Source organism: Dendrobates tinctorius, unplaced genomic scaffold (assembly GCF_039654945.1).
Source record: "Dendrobates tinctorius isolate UK_male_01 unplaced genomic scaffold, ASM3965494v1 ptg000098l, whole genome shotgun sequence".
Classification (NCBI taxonomy): Eukaryota; Metazoa; Chordata; class Amphibia; order Anura; family Dendrobatidae; genus Dendrobates; species Dendrobates tinctorius.
In genome coordinates this window covers 28,705,722-28,720,137 of record NW_027361766.1, presented here as the reverse complement: position 1 = coordinate 28,720,137, position 14,416 = coordinate 28,705,722, and the positions used below count along the sequence as shown (strand labels likewise).

At 40.2% G+C, this 14,416-nt stretch overlaps 1 protein-coding gene across 1 annotated transcript in view; it reads right to left on the bottom strand.

The window, feature by feature from the left end:
* Positions 1–2,708: 2,708 nt before the first annotated feature.
* The window catches only part of LOC141099196 (protein lev-9-like), a 53,051-nt gene continuing 41,343 nt past the window's right edge, over positions 2,709–14,416 (bottom strand). Inside the window, exons 8-12 of the mRNA XM_073587333.1 lie at positions 12,677–12,773; positions 11,420–11,496; positions 7,663–7,851; positions 5,748–5,844; positions 2,709–3,047 (exon numbers count right to left, since the gene is read on the bottom strand). Coding sequence (XP_073443434.1) covers positions 2,963–3,047; positions 5,748–5,844; positions 7,663–7,851; positions 11,420–11,496; positions 12,677–12,773 — 545 coding nt within the window. The 3' untranslated portion in view covers positions 2,709–2,962. The remainder of the gene's footprint in view (positions 3,048–5,747; positions 5,845–7,662; positions 7,852–11,419; positions 11,497–12,676; positions 12,774–14,416) is intronic.

Below are 14,416 nucleotides of genomic sequence, written 5' to 3'. Positions count from 1 at the left end.
AGATTTACATGTTTCTCACCTCAACTCATTTACTGTCCATTCTTTGACCTAACATTTTTGTACCTGGTCTGCCATTATGGTTCTGACCTGGCTACTTGACCATTACTGCCAGCTTGCACCACCAAACAGCAACCAACCCCTTTGCCCCAGGCAAAACTAGATCTCCATGCAAAGGTTAAAGGGTGAAGGCCGGGGTAGCGCCTGGAATATGGTAAATAGGCTTATGGAAGCCATTTTTAGAGATGCCAGATGAGAACAAACATTACCCCCGTTATTATTTCTGCCCCATATTATATCTGGCCCAATTATGGATCCCCTAAAAACATTGGTGAATAAAATGCAGAACCTGGCCCATTTAGTCCAGGATCTTGCAGAGCAGTTTCAGTGTCATGAAACCACTCTGGCCTAAACCCCTGCAGCAGCATACTTTTCTGAATCCACGATTAATCTGTCAGAAAAAAATTCTGGTGACCTTTAAACATTTTTTTTCCCTGTCAAATGCATTTCAGGCTCCACCCACATTTGTCGGTACCTGATAGCCGACTTGTGGGACGCCTCATTTCCTTGTTGCAGGGTGACCCCCAGGCTTGGACTTTTTTCCTACACAGAAGCGTAAGGGGCGTTGTCTCAGTGCCTCATAGCACATCCATCCACTCCTGAGGAGTAAGCCGCTGTACTATTTTAATTTTTCAATAAAGCAAGAAATTTTATCAGCTGGAACGCCCCTTATGTTTCTGTCTACTATCAACTATCGTTGGGTCCAGACGAGGTTCTGCGCTGTGGCTGTGGTTGGTGAGCTGGCTAGGGCTTTTTTAGCCCATTTTTTTTCTATTTGTGCTACTTTTTTCCTACCCCTGAACTCTCTTTAGTCAACTTGTTTCTGAAACCTCAGGGATCCTATATGACGACCCAGGCCAAATAGTTTTGCAGAAAGTAAACTAACAGCGTACTGTTGAGGAGTACTGTAAAGAGTTTAGGGATTAGGGCACTCACTCACAGTGGAATGACCAAGCCTTCCACCATCAGTTTCATACTGGACTGTGAGACCAAATCAAAGACATGTTAAGATTGGCATTTCCAGAAGATGGGAGGCGCCGGACCACAACACCCATCAGACCGGACCGGATCCCCGTTGAGTATAATCTAACTTGTAGGCTCGCTACTACCAACAGGTGGCACTATGGAGTTCAAGTCCTCTTTCTCGCTGAAGAAGCAATTTTTATTTACTTTTTTTACTTTTTTACATTGTCCCAGGATAAGACATCAACTTCAAACTGACAGATCGTTAATCTAATACTCTGTAGTGCTTCTCACAAATAGGCCAGGGTCACATTAGTGATAAACATGGATGAGTGCTATACGATAAAACATCACTTAGAACTCAGACCAGTATTCATCTATGGGGCAGCTCCCATCACCGTTTTTTTTTCTCGGCTGTTTTCAACTTGCGAGTTAAATCGCAGCATGCTGCAATTGTCACCGACACTCGGCCGAGTCTCAGCTCACTCGCACCCATATAAGCCTATGGTTGCGAGTGAGAAAACGCACATCACTCTGATATCTTCTGAGTGATGTGCAATATACGCTGACCCCGGCAATGGAGGAGATGGAGAAATTAATTTCTCCACCTCCTCTGCAGCTGTGCTCCGATTCACTCTGTGCGAGATGCTCGGAGCACAGACACATGATAGTCGGCTCCTGCTTGCAGCAGAGCAGGAGCCCTAGGGTCATTAACATATCGCATCCGATGCTCTCGCATGGGATGCCAGACCCTAGTCTGACCCCGGCCATAAACAGTTTCCCTCTCTTCAATCTAGATGAATGCAAGGTCCTGTTTCTGTCCAGCCGCAACACAGAGACTCTGTGTCATGATTTTAGAAGTAAAAAAACAGTTGTGAAAATTAGAATAGGAGATTGAGTAAAGTAAAATAAATTATAGTTCTTGTATAATTAATAATAATAATAATAATAATAATAATAAATTTTATTTTTATAGCGCCGACATATTCCGCAGCACTTTACATTTCAGAGGGGATTTGTACAGACAATAGACATTACAGCATAGCAATAATCACATATAGTATATTATAACAAATACCAAGAGGAATGAGGGCCCTGCTCGCAAGCTTACAGTCTATGAGGAAAGAGGTAGACACGAAAGGTGGGTGGTAACAGTTGCCCTGATTGTATGGACCAGCCATAATGTTACGTGTGTGACAGTACAGACACAGATTAAGTTTCAAGGACTATACCACAGAGGGAAGACAGAAGCTCTTATCACACATAATGATGATGACTGCACAGCTCCTGTCACATAACTGTATACTTATATATTGGCTCAGTTATAGATAAAATTGGTTGAGAAATGTTGATCTGGATGGACCTATGTAACTAGAAAACAGCTACCATATATTGCTTTTCAATATGAGATAAAAAATGAAGGAAGTATTCCCACAAAACTGTAAAAAGTGTAGCTAAAAAAGGAATATTACTTTTTCTAGTATTCCAAAAAGAGGAAAACACAGTAATTTCTTGATTCTTGAAATCTAAGTTTATTTAACATTTAAGATTACATAAAAGCACAGTACAAACATCAATACAAAGTAAACATTGTACATGATTTTAAAAGATTTATTCTTGCTTCTGTATCATTAAAATATTAAGAACATTTGGGTTATATTACTGAATCACCAATATGTAACATTTAAATATTTTATTATTATTACTTCTAAGCATGTTAAGATTAATATCTACAAAAACCAATGTACTATTTCTTAGTAGATTGTTCTGACAGTGTTAATAGTATAGAATGCAAAAACAAATTGGCTAAACAATTAGAGTTAAATATCAATTAATTTCAGAGTAATCACATCTGATAATTCATACAGATTCAGGTTATGAAAGAAAAAAGCTAAAAAAAATCATGCAAAACACAACAAAATGCTATTTTCGAGCAAGGTATTCAAATAGCTTGGCATGCAGGGGGACTGCCCCCCCATACACCATCTGCTGTACATTTTCTCAGTGAATTCCCAATCAATTTGTACCTGTAAATAAACAAATAATAGATTACTTAATCTTAAGAAGAACTATTTACTATATTTGGCAGTTTTTAAGTTTTTTTTCAAGTCAGCTAGAAAATACTTTAAAAAATTGACTATTATACTGGCTTCTCCTTGGCCTTCCTCATAGTTGTCCTGCCATCACCGCTACCCACATTGTCCTCTGTTTAAACATCTTCAGTCTACTTCTCAACCATGATCTTCTGGCATGACCTTTGACTAAGCCCTACGCTATCACATAACATCATGGGGACTTCTCAACTGTGGAGCTGAAAGACTGGCAAAGAGAAAAAGGTTCTCAAAGATGTGTGTCCCGCTCCATGTGACAGCATGTCTCATAGTCAACTTCGATCCTTGAAGACCAGGAAGGAGAAGAAGGCCAAAGAGTAGGACAATGAATGGGAGTGGCTGCAAACCATAAAAAGGGCCAAGGAGAATTGAATATAATACATTCCTTACCATTGAAATTGCAACACCAAGAAGGAAAAGTCAAGAAAATATGAAAATGCTCAAAAGTCAAGTTAATGACATGAAAATGATGAAAAAATGGAAGCCAATTTTTCAAAACCTCTTGATTTTTTCTTCAGTGTTAAGTATGAACACCACAAGCAAGAACACTTGAGGTTATTAATTGTCTGAGGAGCGTTCTGCCAGGCTTAGTGCGCTTTTGAATTCAAACCCAAAAGATGCTGCAGGCCATGTAGACATATTTAGGCCACCCTGGCTGCTCACAGTAGAACCAGCAACTTGCTGCCTGGGATTATCATGTTAAAAAGGGTTCTTGGGACACTTTGGAGAGATGGATGTACCTCTGGTTCCACAAATAAATCAATGTAACACTGAGCTGTTAGCTTACGTTGAATAAAGACAAGAAGGGTCAAGGTGACATATATTATACCCCACACCATAATCTCAAGAATAGGACTGCTGTGAAGTTCCATAATGAAGACTTTCACATGACATTGGCAAATTGACTCATTGGATTCAATGAATGAGCGGTGGAGATGCATTCTGTACTGGAAGTGAAATAAGACATCACATACCAAGCCTAAGGCATCAAACATTGTCTACACAAATCATCAGAAGGCATTTGCAAGACATTAGACTATGAGCCAAACATCCAGCTACACGCCACCAGTCTCAAAGGCTATCATGGTATAGAGCAAGAAGACAATGGAAGCTGTAATGGAAATTTGTCCACCTTAGGCTAGTTTCACACTAGCGTTTCACTGACCTGCGTCGGTCTGCGCAGGCCGCCGCTAAGCTCTGCCCCCGGCCGCTCCGCCTATGGGCGCATGGCACTGCATGCGACCTGCGCACCCTATCTTTAGCAATGGGTACGCAGGCCATGTGCAGGTATGCGTTTGCTGTCGCATGCATCCTTTTGACGGTGCCAAACACCGTGTTGCATTTTGGTGCGCTCGGCGCACTGTCAAAGGGACACATGCGCCGGCAAACGCATACCTGCGCACGGCCAGCGTACCCAATGCTAAAGATAGGGTACACAAGCCGCATGCAGCGTCATGCACCCATAGGCGGAGTGGCATTGAGGAGGCGTGGCCAGGGGCAAAGCTTAGCGGCGGCCATGCACAGAACGACGCAGATCAGTGAAACGCTAGTGTGAAACTAGCCTTAGTGACGAGTCCTGCTTTTATTTTTTGATTTGTCTGCAGACCATAAGAGTAACACCATGAAGAGGCTTTCACAAGGAAACTTCAAAGTGTCCCAGGAGTCGTTTTTTAATGCAAAAATGCCAGGCCGCATATTGCTGGTGCTACTGTGAGCTACCTGTGTGGTGATGATTATATGCCTGCCCAAGTGCATTCAATGTGGTACAATATTTCACAAACAACCATTAGTATCCTCAATTATAGTGGGGATATCTGCATGTGGTGCTCCTACTCGATATTGATTAAATCGAGATGTTTGGAAAATTTTATTTCCTTTTTTCATAATGTTCATATGATAAACATGTCTATCCATCCTTTCATTTTTATTATCCACAAATTTCTCTTCTTAGTGTTGCGATTTCGGTGTTTACAAGTGTAGTTTATTACTTTTTAAACTCTTTCCAGGCCTCAGAATCCAGCAAAATGGCGACTGTCTGACCATTATTTTTGTGAACTCATGCAAATTGGATCCCAAGAAAAAAAAAACCAAAAACATTTCTTAAAATCCAAATCTTGGTGAACATTCATTGTGAAATTAATTTTTTTTTGAATAATAGATTCACTAAGCTCTACTGGTGACAGATAAGCTATAAAAAGGAGCAAAAGCAAATCAGTATGTTTGTAGTGTACTAGCTAACTCATCTTTTACATTCTGAATTTTATTAGTGGTTAGAGTAGAAATTTCATTTACGTTCAGAAATTGGAAGAATGTCAAATAATATTTCTCTTAATACTGTATACTGTATGATATTACTGGATTAGCGTCCTCACTATGGGATCCCACAGTGAATAACAAGCAAAGCTCTAAGTTATTTCTAGTTACTAACATTCGTCATGCAGATCATTGAGTGTGAAGTTCAGTGACCATTCTACAGGGCAGTTCTTCGGAATCTGGAGTTTCAGGTTCTGCACATATTTATTACTCATAACCAGGGTAATTAATATCTGATCTAATTCTAGACATTACGGATGTGTAATTCTCAATGCAAAGAAGTCGTTATTCTTGGTCACTCACCCCTTACTGCAGTTGTAAACAGCTATCGATCCAAAATCTGTTCCTGTTATTAGCATATTTCCGTTTTTGATCCCCTCAGGTTCTCCACAGATGACTTCTATAGAATGAGTAGTTTAGTTATTATGACTTAGTTTAGTTAATCTATTACTAACAGAATGGGAGATGAATATTCTTCTGCAAATCAGTATGGTGATTTCATTTGAAATCCATGACAAATACACAGCAAAATCTGTATGTGTAATATTTCGATTTGGCTGCTGATTTGTTGTGGATTTCACTAAAGAATTTCCGCTCTTCAATGGAAGAAGTGAAATTCCGGAGTGAAATTTTTGCAACAGAAATGTATATGTTGGAGATTTTAAAATCCATACCACAAGCCAATAATTTTGCACAGTGTGGATAAGATTTGTCGACATCTCACTTGGCCGTTGCTGGGATCTACTACAGATTTTTTTGCCTGCAAATCCACATGAAAATTCTGCAGCATTTTATGGCTGTATTAAACCTCTAGCGCAAAATGACACAAGTCCATCAGTGCTGGGGTGTTTGTATGTAACCTGGGAGCTCAGGAACTGTTACAAAAACGTCATCTCTGTAAAACATCAGCTGCCGGATCTGAGTTTTGATTGCTGCTGTTAATTGTTAAAATACCCCAGTCATAATCTGACAGCGACATTTAAATGGATGCGTACGCAGTTCACCTATGGTTTACTATGGCAGCCAATGACCTGCTAAAGGCCCCTGTCTCTGGCATCTCAGTACGCTTGTGAAGCACAATGTCACACACCTGTCCTGGGTATCCCTGGCTCTGCTCCCTTCACCGTGGTCCGCTACCCTCTGTTGTGCTCCACATAAGGTTTTCCATGTTGCCTAGCATGGCTCAGTAATATCATCTCCCTAGGCCTTTTAAGGGTAATTAGGACACACCCCTTTGTCTTTGATCCTTGATTCAAAACTCTAGTTTGGTGAACGTCACCTTCAGTGCAAACCCGCTTATATTACTGATGCCCTGCTGACTTCACTTCATCTGACCTGGTGGTCCCAAGATTCCAGAAGGTGTCTCGTGCTCACTCCCCACGTACCATCTTGCCAGTTTTACCAATGCCCAGATTCCATGTTCTAACCCAGACCTGGGGCTTAGTGGGTCCACTTCACATGGTGACCTTAACACTCAGTTCACTCAATTTTCCCTATTGTGGTTTTGCAGTATGTGGTATATTCACTATTGTTGCATTTTAGCATAGCGTATAAGCACTTAGACAACTGCAGGTTCAAGTCCCATTAGGGGACTAAAAAAATAAAGTAAAAAGTTTAAAAAAAATCAATAATTTAAAAAAATATAAAAACTCTAAGCACCTGCCTTTTCCTCCATTAAAAATAAAGAAATAAAAAGATAAATCTATGGAATTATGAAATTAATCAACCCATAGATTAAGCAACAGAAAGTGGGGAAAAAAGTTAAAAAAGCAAGATCTCCAGTATTTCAATCACCATAATTCCCTAAAAATTTCAATGAAAAGTAATCAAAGCATCGCATGCACCTCAAATTGGTTTCAATCATCAACTCACCACGCAATACCAGGTCCTCATACAGCTCTATCGATGGCAAAATATGTTATGGGTCTAAAAAAATGGCGACATAGACCAAATTTGCAAAACCAGAGCTCCTCTCATGTCTAACGGTATGAGATGCCACAGTGTGAAATCCGTAGGTCTGTAACTACTGTCATGATCTTTTTTATTTTTTTTACTCTCCTTTAGTTTATCTCTTCAGCAGATGTTAATAATAGGGATCACTCTGATTTATGTTTTCACTGTAGCTCAGACCTCTAATATCAGTATTTCAGTATTTTTTCTGTATTGACAATGTGGCAGCATTTGCAGATCACTAAAACTAATTCCAAACTGTACTTACTTTTGCAAAATTCATTGACTTTTGACCATGTGAACCCTTCCAGGCACTGGACGGTAGGTAATAAAAATGGATCATATTTGTATCCAGGGAGGCAACTGTAGACTATAAATATGTTTACTGGAAAATACTGGGTATCAGGCATCTGAATAATCTGTGCAGTTTTCGGTACAGGTGGATCGGGGCAGCTTCCTATTTGGTAGGAAAAATATAATTATTTTATTTATTATTGTACATTAAGGAGGTTGTCCAGTGAAAAAAAAAAAGTAATCACCTATCCATTAGATTGGTGATTGGTGGGTGGCTGACTCATGAAGATGAGCACCGATCAGCAGAAAAGGAATTGTTAGCCTCCAAATTGGATACTTTTTATCCACGTTACAATATGAAGCGACAGGACGGATTCCTGACCTCCATTCCATTCACCTTCTATGGAGCACCCAATTCAGCCACATAGGGAATGAATGGAGCGGTGATCAAACATGAGCTCTGCCACTCCATTCTAATGGGGACTCCCACCAATCAACAAGATGTCACCTCTTCTGTGACTGGTGATTTTTTTGCATCAAACAATCCATTTAACAATGAAATCATGAACAACAGATGGTCAAGTTCAATCACATATAATAATCTTTATTTAATAAGCTTTATTTTTATATAGCGCTAACATATTCCGCAGCGCTTTACAGTTTGCACACATTTTCATCACTGTCCCTGATGAAATCACAATCTAAATTCCCTATCAGTATGTCTTTGGAATGTGGGAGGAAACCGGAGTGCCCGGAGGAAACTCACGCAAACACGGGGAGAACATACAAACTCCTTGCAGATGTTGTCCTTGGTGGGATTCGAACCCAGGACTCCAGCGCTGCAAGGCTGCAGTGCTATCCACTGAGCCACCGTGCTGCCCTAATATCACTTTTGAACATATTATTCTATTACCGTAATAGTCTTTGTAGACTAAAAAGCATTTCAATATAATGTGCATGTATCCAGAATAATGAAACAATATTGCAGAATCTATTTTTAATCTAATGTGAGTTTGTGGTTTTATTAGATAAACCAGGGAATGTTTCTCCCTTCTATGAGTTTAGGCACCTAGCCTAGGGATGAGTCCTGGTTTGCAGGTGGTGTGTGAATGGAGAGGTTGTACATCCTTTAGGTCAACCATTGATATAACATATTGTACGTTCTTCCCACTAAGAATATGTAAGTGGATGGATGATACGTTTGTAAAATATGTATTGGTATTGCTACACCATTAGGTGTATTACCATTAGTTGCTTTATTGGTACTGCTACACAGTCAACTGTATTACCATATTACTAACTATATATAATGTACATTGGTGTGCTGTTATATTCATATGATACGGTAAGTGTAGTTACTATTATTGGTCGCTAGATGGGGGCATTATAGGATATGTAGTTCCCAGTTAGATGTGTAGTGTAAGACAGAGAGTTAGCAATATAGATTAGGAAATAGTTTATTTAGGAGAGGCTTGCTGTGAGGTAAGGGAGAAACATTTCCTGTTTTCCAGTAGTTGGGCTAGGGAGCTAAAGGAGCTCAGTTGGGGCAAGAGAGCCCCTCACTGTCCAGGGGGCTTAATGCCCTAGGGACAACACAGTGGACCCGTAACATTTGAAGCTTAAGCCCAGCCATCCAGTGCCAGTGGGAAGAAGACTACAGCAGTAAGAGCAGTGTCAGTGCAAGGAGAAGTCAGTGCTCTAATTGTGGACACAGCAGCAAGGGCGGGCAGGTCGCTCGCCATGTGGCAACTGACTTCGGGAGCTGATGATCTTATGCCTGGGGCAAAACAGACAAGTGAATGTCTATCCATAGCAGAGCTGAACAGGGAGGATGCTGAGGACTCGTCTGAGACAGTCCGACCCGGGTACGTGCTGTGTGACAGTGAGAGAAGTGCAGGGAAAGAGAAGGAACAATGCAGTGTGAAATCTGTTGTTAATGCTGTGAAGACTATGGATGTGCTGTGTAGAGAACCCAGTAAAGATGTTCTTGCTAAAGTTGAAATGGACTGTGTCTCAGTTAATGCAAATCCGCCTGGAGAGGGTCCCCTGCGGCATAGGGAAGATGCTGAAGGAGCCGGACCTGAAGACACAGGTATGTTGACTAGTGAACATTGTTTTCCTGTGAGGGGAGGCCAGGACACAGAAGCCCAGGTGTCCTTGGCCATGACTACAGTCCTGGCTGAACCTTACTAATATGTATCACCTATCCACACTAGAGGTGATATACAGTGCTGTGCAAATTATTTGAGACAAAGCATTTTTTTATGTAAAATCGTAAGTTGGTTACCAGTCACTGATTCAAACCAGTTTAACTGCTTTGAATAGGCACTCACACCTGTTCAAAGCAGTTAAAACTGGTGTGACTCACTGACTGGTAACCAACTTACAATTTTACTTAAAAAAAATGCTTTGTCCCAAATAATTTGCACAGCATTGTATGTATGATTGCTGAATGTCCCACTTCTGGGACACCAGTGGATTACTACAATGCAATTCCTAAGTCCATTTTTCCTTCTCATTACTTGACCATAGTGAGGAGCATTTCAAATAGGGCTGTGGTCACACATGCACACTGACTTTCCATTCAAAGTCTATGGGGCAGTCAGAGATTGCCAAGCACCAGGTTTCAGTGTTGTACAATATATTTGCATTAAGGCAATTATGGACTTGACAGACACAAGTTCATCTCTCAGAGATTTTCTGACTTCATATCTATTCTTGTAGCGAGTAACCTTGATTTTAATTTTTATATCATAAATCAATAGTACACATGAAAATAAGAAACTTTGTAATATATCTTATTAGGGAAATCTACTTCTTTCTCCTCCTGGATTGATCATGCACTCTCAATTCATGGGTAAAATCTGTACTTAGTGAAGATAGATTTTCCCCTTATTGAAATAGAAGATACGAGTTGGTGCTTTTAATATTCTATGTAGAGGGGAGAAGGAGGACCTGGAGTTGGATACATACATGCCATTCTACTACACGTTCTCTTGAAATGAGGTACTGTTCTCCATACAACTTATGAGCACCAACTGCCATCTTTTATCTCAGTAATGGAAAATCTATATTCACTAAAGACAAATGTTAACTCTAAATTGAACATTTTGAAAGTGAATCATCAATCCAGGAGGAGAAAGAAGCAGATTTATCTAATAAGATATATTACAGAGTTTCTTATCTCCACGAGTACTTTTGATTTATGAAATATAAAATTAAAATAATGGTTGATCTTTAACTGTCTGTATAAACACAGCTTCCATGGATTTCGATCCTAAGTGCAGTTCAGCTGTACTGGGGTCAATAAGGATGATCTGCAATACCACGTACAACCTTAGGACAGAGTTGGTTGTCTTGGAAGAAAGCACACATTTGGTTTTTTTTTAATAGTGGACTGCCCAATTACAATATTCCCATTTTGCTCTTGAGGTTATCAGTATTTTAGAAACGCATCAGCGACATCACTTTGGATTGTATCGGGTCCATTACAAGTTGCTATAAAGAAAGGAGTATACCACATTCCATTGACTAGATTCATTTATGCAACTGATTTATTTAGAAAAAATAAGGTAGACTTTAATCGCAACACTTCCACAAGTAAAGTGAAGGTTGTAGCTCGTCACATATATCTGTAAATAGGTGCATTGGACTGGCATTATAATAAGACAATAACAGCAGTATAAGGTCTATAGAAGTTTCACTATAGATGAATTTATCGAGTTCCTTACTCTGACAAGATGGAATGCTGCCGCTCCAGATTCCTTCTTCCAGGCATTCTCTGTATGGATTACCCACCAGCTTGTAACTTCATGAAACATAACAAGAAAACACACCACAGTTGATGAATACAATATTTTTTTATTAAATATATAAACTTGCAATTATATTAAAGTTGGATGTCTATTGAAATCATGTGTTGTCCCTCAACTGATAATTTATTCCAATAAGGTTACCAGTATGGCAACAGGACTAGTCATTGCTAATACCTAGCCACTTACATTCATAGTGGGCATACAAGAGGACCAGCCTTTCTGGGCCAAGACTGGGCAGCACTGGTAGACTCATCTTGTCCATGCATTATATCAGTGGTCCCCAATCTTTCCTACCTGGGGAGCCACATTCAGCCCTGAGACAGAATCGCGAGCCACTTCCAGACACCCCCCCCCTCAGAGTAGTGACATCTGCCCCCCGCCCCCAAAGTAGCAACACCCAAAGCCCCCATTACCGGTATAATGTCAGCCAAAGCTTTCCCAAAGAAATTACACTAAGACAGTATACTTATAGCCAGGGGTTATGACTTTATCCAGATTCAGTATTCTTGCATCATGCACTTCCACCACATTATCACACCCAGCTTAAACCACCTTCTCCGACTGGCAGTGTCATCCTATCTCCAGATCCCTAAACCCTCAAGGCCAGTATTTGCTCTTCTATGTGGGGAAAGTCACAAAAGTCAGAATCTGGAGACCTACTCTTCATAAAGTAGCTGTTTGCTAGAACTGTTGCTAATTCATCATGCTGTAAGACAGCCGCGAGACACACGTCTTGGGCCCATGAGTCACATGCGGCTCCTGAGCCACATGTCACCGCTCCAGCTAATGTTTGACATCACATCATTGCTAAAGCTCGGTACACATAGACCATGTGGCATGTTAATAGGGAAGTGTTGGTACAGGAGAAGTGAGGTACTTATTTGGTATTTTAGCTTTTAAAATTATTACATGAGGTTAAACCTTAACAAAGTAGTTGGAGGACACATACAAACATCAGGGCTTATGAATACAAACTTTTCAAACAAAGTGCCACTTTGGCCAACAACAATCAGATCCAATTTGAGATTTTACAAAGTTAACCTAAAATGGAAAGAGCAAATCAAATGGCTACCATGGGGCTTAGTATGACATGCAGAAGCCATTAGTTTTCTGGCCATTTTATTTGCTTTGCTTATTTGTGTATTGTTTTTTGGTGTTTCTATATAAACTTACCCACTATCACAGACGAAAAATGCTTTTGACTGAAACTTGTCGTCTATCATTTCTACATTTCCATCTTTCACTTTTCCTGGTGAACCACAGGATACTCCTTAAAAACATAAATATTTCATAGATGACTAACTACTCCAATGTAGATGCTTTTTCACACAGCCCTTTAAGGACCAGTTCAGAAGGTATACATTTAGTAATGTTGAATTTGTATTAGTTTAGTAATATAAGAATTTTTTTTGTCTCTTACCTGTTTGAAAAGGTTTTTCCAGTTTCAGATAACTCCTCTTCCTCGGATGACGTTTGTTGTAAAATATACTGTACTTTGCTCACCCTCCCCAGGTCGAGTGCTGAGCTGGTCCCAGGGTCTGTTATTATCTGGAGCGTTGACATAATGTTGATAGCTTTGCAGCCAATGAGTTCAGCGGCTCTACCCAAGCTGACGGCACGAGCCACTGAGCTCAATAATTGGCTGCAGCGCTCTCAGTGTGACGTAGGGCAGAGACTCAGAGCTGGACGTGGGGAGGATGGATAAAGCATAGATTATGTATTATAGCAAACTGCAGCCAGGGGACATGGGTTTTCTAAAAACCAGAAAACTCCTTTAGATATATCCATATTGGCAAACACATGAGGCCTTTGGTGGATCCAGGACATTGATGACATTGATGACACCAGCCTTAGAGATTGTACTATTGGAACTAGCAATAGTCACTTCAAGGAGGTTTCCTTCTTTGTGCTGTGCGGTGATCATGTTTGATTACAGCACTGAGTGGTTTAACTGCTGGGACCGGAGTTTTCTCTGAATCTGCATAACCCATGCTGCTACCATTCATTTTGAGGGTGCAATATTACAATGATATGATGGTACATCATTATCTATTAACTAGAAGCTGTCGGTAGCATAAATTTTTGCTATAGATCATTAATACTGTAAAGGTGAAGAAGATGTTGAACACCATTTCTGAAGAGTAATGATGTATTTTATTGTGTTACCTGTCTATTGTGTATTTTATCCTCAAGTAGGATGCAGTTTTCCCGTGGACAAGGTCCAAGTGCCCACCTCCCTTCTGAGCCCCCCCACTGTATATCTAAACCACATTTAGCGTCCACATGTTTCGCATTTCTGTAGCGATGAAAGCCCACTTAACTTACTGGTGCATGTCTCCAGAAGCATAAGCTGGGCGTAACATACTGGGCATTACAATGTACTGGGCACTACAATGTACGGGAGCTACAATAGCAGATTTGAAATTTTCATTTGGCAACATTCACTGCTGCTTGTTTCTGCAAAACACCCATGGAGTCAAAATCATTACTACACTTGTAGATAAATTCTCAAAGGGGTATAATTTCCAAAATCAGGTCACCTGAGGGCGATTCTGCTCTTCTAGCACTTAGGAGCTCTGTATATGGAGTCTGCAAACTATTCTAATAAAATCTGTGCTCCAGGAGACAAATGGCGCTCTGTCCCTCCCGGTTTTGATTTGCGGCTAAGCAGTACTGTACCGTCACATATGGGGTATTTCCACATTCAGTGGAAATTATGTGACACATTTTGGTGCTAGTTTTACCCATTTCCCCTTGTGAAAATGTAAAATCTGGGGTAAAAACAAAATCTTTGTGGTAAAAATGTAATTATTTTTCCTTCACTGCACAATGGTCTGCGACACACCTGTGGTGTGAATATGATCACTGCACCCTTAGATTAATTAATTTAGAGGTGTAGTTTATAAAATGGAG